General features: G+C 46.7%; 2 protein-coding genes across 2 annotated transcripts in view; both read right to left on the reverse strand.

Moving 5' to 3' along the window:
* The window catches only part of eif4a3 (eukaryotic translation initiation factor 4A3), a 9,647-nt gene extending 8,207 nt beyond the window's left edge, over positions 1 to 1,440 (reverse strand). Inside the window, exons 1-2 of the mRNA XM_012817724.3 lie at positions 1,121 to 1,440; positions 179 to 251 (exon numbers count right to left, since the gene is read on the reverse strand). Coding sequence (XP_012673178.2) covers positions 179 to 251; positions 1,121 to 1,274 — 227 coding nt within the window. The 5' untranslated portion in view covers positions 1,275 to 1,440. The remainder of the gene's footprint in view (positions 1 to 178; positions 252 to 1,120) is intronic.
* A 386-nt stretch (positions 1,441 to 1,826) lies between these two features.
* srfa (serum response factor a) overlaps positions 1,827 to 5,000 on the reverse strand; it is a 25,058-nt gene continuing 21,884 nt past the window's right edge. Inside the window, exons 6-8 of the mRNA XM_031562219.2 lie at positions 4,403 to 4,588; positions 3,910 to 3,986; positions 1,827 to 3,731 (exon numbers count right to left, since the gene is read on the reverse strand). Coding sequence (XP_031418079.2) covers positions 3,645 to 3,731; positions 3,910 to 3,986; positions 4,403 to 4,588 — 350 coding nt within the window. The 3' untranslated portion in view covers positions 1,827 to 3,644. The remainder of the gene's footprint in view (positions 3,732 to 3,909; positions 3,987 to 4,402; positions 4,589 to 5,000) is intronic.

Genomic DNA, 5,000 nt, shown 5'->3' on the forward strand with positions numbered 1-5,000 from the left:
CATTCATACGGTGCACGAGCGCAAACAACTAGGCTATCGGGTGTTACCCGCCATAGTGACGGGACATCATTCCTATGTGATATAAGGCCCCTTATTTGCAGTGCTCAACATTCAAGAAGTGTGATTAGAAAAACAACGGTGAAAGCTCAACGGAAAACTCAAGACTGCAGACACTCACTGAGCAATAACGTCCCTGCCCTTGATGATCTGTTTGATGGCCCTCTGTTGGATAGCGGATGGTTTTTCAAATCCTGAAAGAAAAATTGAACGTTTCGTTAGGCGGTTACATTATTAGTTATACAGAGACAAGTCTAGTTGACACTACTGCTGAGTAACATAAACTATCTAAATCAAACGTAGAGATCAGCCACCCTGGATGCAACGTTATAATTATACTGTTACTGTTATAACCTGTCTAGCTAACGGCTGTGTTTTCCAGAAACTCTGTGTAGTGCATTAAAACGTATAAGATGACTTGATTAGTAGCGGTCAGTTACTGCTTACATTTTCGTCCTCATAAACTACACTAGTATCTACCACAGCAATGTAACGTTATGGACAATCAGAAGCCAATGCAGACAGTGGGCGTGTATCGCCTTTTACACACAAGTTTACATTAGCTATCGTTAGCTAACACATTAGCTCATCCTACAAGTTAGCCCCATTCCATTGATTTCTGGAATACCCAAGTAGCCACTACAAGTCTCCGCAACTATCATTACCATATCATTACATCTTCGACATAATCATTCATATTGAATATTTTTGGCCATAAACTCACCTACGCAAAACACGAGAACAACTGTACCCCACTCTCTCTACTTCCTAGTGCGTTAGCAGCTTAGCCGTTTTAGCCAAAAGTTATTGCCAAAGTAGATAGAAGCGTTTGGCTAATCCGCTAGCTAAAGTTAGCATTATACGCAGCTAATCTAGCAAAGTGAAAACTTGCCAGACCTAACATAATTTCTACATTCACGTAGCACCACACGTAGTAGATAGGAAAAAATACAAATAGTAGAGACAAATCAACCCAAATATGACCCATACATCTGCTACTGATCGACTTTAACGTTGGCGCCTTAGCTAGGCCCTCTACTTTCAACACATCCTCGAACTTTACCGTAAGCGTAGATCCCACGGAGCAGGTCCTCTCGCAGGCCCATGGTATCGAAGGTTGGTGTAACATCTACCTCTTCACTGGTCTCAAATTCCACTTTGGTCATATCTTCCTCCTTCAGGAGCCGCTTTCTAACAGGTACCTGTGCTACAGCCATTGTTGAGTTCTGTAGTTATCGCAAATTCGGGGGAAAAGAAAATGATACTGTGCGGCGTTCTACACGGGGGAATCAGAGAAAAGACCGCCGCGTGTGTCGTTGCACTGACGTCATATGGATGCGATTGTTTCCCCGATAGCGCACGTTGATGACGCTCCACACAAACGTTCACTCGTAGAAACACGATTCTTCCTGAATCAACAATCTTTAAAAAAAAAAATAAAAATACAACACACATACCGATACATAGCACAACCGAACATGGCTAGTACAGTGCACACATCTCACTTATGACAGGCGATTTGAAGAGTTCTCCCTGCTCATAATATATGACAAATGACAATACATACAAGCGAGAAGCCCTACTCTAACCCTTGAACTTGATCTCCCCGCTTCAATTCAGTTCAGCACACTTGGCAGACTGATGAGGTATATGTCACTGATAACCGTTTGAAGTTGATATTGAATGTACAGTATATGGCAAGCAATCCCAAGACTCCAAGGCCAGTAGGCAGTATTTATGTTGCAGAATAAGTGCCTTTTTTTTTTTTCTGTCTCAGTATTTATTGCTCTTCCAGTCCTTTTAGATTAGTCCTAGGGACGTAGTACAGATGCTACTACATTTCTGACATAATGTGTCAGGTGTGATACAACAAAAGACATAGAAATGCTGACACATCATAGTCATGAACAAGACTCACAAAGAAATGGAAATTGTGACATTTTTTTAAAAACTTTTATTGTGAAAATGTATACAGCTGAAACAAAATACAGAAAAAAGAGAGAAAAAAGTGTAAAATCAGTGTAGGGAGAGCAAGAGAAAAATCAGAGATAACACATTTAATTTATCTTTAAAGGTTCATGTGCAAATAAAAACTTAAACAAGAACCAAAATGTAACCAAAAATGTCCTCCTCGGTGATAACCATGGTGTCTGTTTGTCTTTATTTTCAACAGCTTCCCTTCTTACCATAACAGTCGACGCCCCTAGTTGTGCCAGTAGTCAGTGAATAACCACAGCCAGTGGGACCTAGCAGGTAGAGAGAGACTCGTGATTGTGGCCCGGTTTGACCTTCGCCTGTACAGTACCGCTGTTGTCATTTATCCATTCTCAAACAGGTCCTTGACGAAGGGTCTCTCACTGTAAGCCCTCCCTCTTTTGACGTAACACTCTCTCAGCCAATGGAAATGTCCCTCTTTTGACGTAACACTCTCTCAGCCAATGGAAATGTCCCTCTTTTGACGTAACACTCTCTCAGCCAATGGAAATGTCCCTCTTTTGATGTAACTCTCTCAGCCAATGGAAATGTCCCTCTTTTGATGTAACTCTCTCAGCCAATGGAAATGTCCGTCTCTTTGACATAACGCTCTCTCAGCCAATACAAATGTCTGGCTCTTTGACATAACTCTCTCAGCCAATGTAAATGTCCGTCTCTTTGACATAACGCTCTCTCAGCCAATGGAAATGTCCGTCTCTTTGACATAACGCTCTCTCAGCCAATACAAATGTCTGGCTCTTTGACATAACGCTCTCTCAGCCAATACAAATGTCCGTCTCTTTGACATAACTCTCTCTCAGCCAATGGAAATGTCCGTCTGCTGGGCCAGGTGAATGAAGCAGGTAGACAGACGGCACATTGGTCACGCCAAGGGACTCTCTGAGTTTAGAATGTCTTTGATGTTTTGTGTCTTTGACAGAATGAGCCACAAGGGCCACCGTATGATGAAGTAGGACTCGTGGTTGTGGACCAGGGGTGGTCCTCAGGAGAAAGAAAGGCGAATAATAGTAATAATAAAAAAAAAAACATTGTTGAAAAGGTAGCTAACGGCATCTTTGAATGTACAATCGTTTCCTTTCCTATTATATTTGATATTGGTGTGTGCATATTTTTCTCCTCAATGCATTCACATATTCTTTTGTAAACCACACACACACACACACGCACGCACGCACGCACACACACACGCACACACGCACCCGCAAAGACACACACACAGAAATATTTACATCTGTGCCTTTGGACAATGATAACCAGAGATAGGTGAAGCCGCAGTGCCAGCAGCGAACGGAGCCGTCACGTCGCGTCACGGACAGGTCATTCCCCCCCCGTCACGCGCCGACCTCGGCTCAGTCCTGCATCTCAGAGGCACGCTGCCATTTGAGGGACTCTCGTTCCTGTGGAACATGTCCCCCGAAATTCATCTTGTTAAAAAAAAAACAGAAAGAGTCAAAGGGAGACCCCGTAAGCAAGTGAGAAAGCATTCATAAATAGTGGTGGCGTTTCCGTTGCCGTGGCGATGCGCTCCGTTTGCCGTGGTGACCTCCGGCAGTTAAGGGTTAACGGTCAGAGGCCGGGTCAAAGGTCGTACGTCAATCGGCCTTGGTGCTGTCCAGGCTGACCACTCGCAGCTCTGTCAGGTTACTGCTGCTACCCCCCGGCTGCTGACCAATCAGCATCTATCAGGAAGGAAGTAGAGGAAAACACTCAGACACACATTAGGCACAGTCCCTACTACACAAGAAAAGACCTAGCGTGTGCGTGTGCGTGTGTGTGTGTGTGAGTGTGTGTGTGTGTGTGTCTGTGTGTGTGTGTGTGCCTGTGTGTGTGTGTGTGTGTGTGTGTGTGTGGTCCTACCGAGTGCAGTGGAACAGCAGAGACGGGGATTTGGACAGTGCCCTGTGGACTGGTGAAGAACATCTGAGAAATCGCTCCTGGACACACACACACACACACACACACACACACACACACACACACACACACACACACACAGACACACGCAGACACGCGCACACACGCGCGCACACGCGCGCACACGCGCGCACACGCGCACGCGCACACGCACACGCACACACACAGAGACACACAGACACACACAGACACACACAGACACACACACAGACATATTTATGAATATATTTATAATTTATATGTAACACATGCTCAGAGGTCTGTAGTTACCCCATCATCATCATCATACACACACACACACACACACACACTAGCATACAGAAGTGTGTAGCTACCCCATCATTATCATCATCATCACACAAACACACACACCTATGAATGTATTTATAATCTGTACAAAGAAATGGTGACCACCGCCTCTCTGTGATTGGCTGACCTGTGTCCTGTGCCTGCGAATGGGAGAGCTGGATGGTGGAGGACGGGGGGAAGGGGTTGAGCACGGTGAGGCCGCCGCCCCCCTCGGCAGTGGGCGTGGCATACATGACAGTGTGAGGGCTGGGGTACATCATGTGACCGCCTGCGGAGGAGGCCGAGGAAGTGATGATGGTGGTGGGGTGGGAGACTGCAGGGAGAGAGAGAGGGATAGAGAGGGATAGAGGGAGGGATAGAGGGAGGGATAGAGAGAGGGATAGAGAGAGGGAGGGATGAAGAGGGAGAGAGGGAGGAAGGGAGGGAGGGAGGGAGGGATAGAGGAGGGATAGAGGAGGAGAGAGGGAGAGAGGGAGGGAGGGAGAGATGAGGAGGGAGAGAGGGAGGAAAGGAGGGAGGGAGAGAGGGAGGAAAGGAGGGAGGGAGGGAGGGAGGGAGAGATAGAGGGATAGAGGAGGGAGAGAGAGAGGGATAGAGGAGGGAGGGAGGGAGAGAGGGAGGGAGGGAGGGAGGAAGGGAGAGAGGGAGGGAGGGAGAGAGGGAGAGATGAGGAGGGATAGAGGAAGGAAAGGAGGGAGGGAGGGAGGGAGTGAGGGAGAGAGGGA

This window comes from Clupea harengus, chromosome 24, assembly GCF_900700415.2.
Source record: "Clupea harengus chromosome 24, Ch_v2.0.2, whole genome shotgun sequence".
NCBI lineage: Eukaryota > Metazoa > Chordata > Actinopteri > Clupeiformes > Clupeidae > Clupea > Clupea harengus.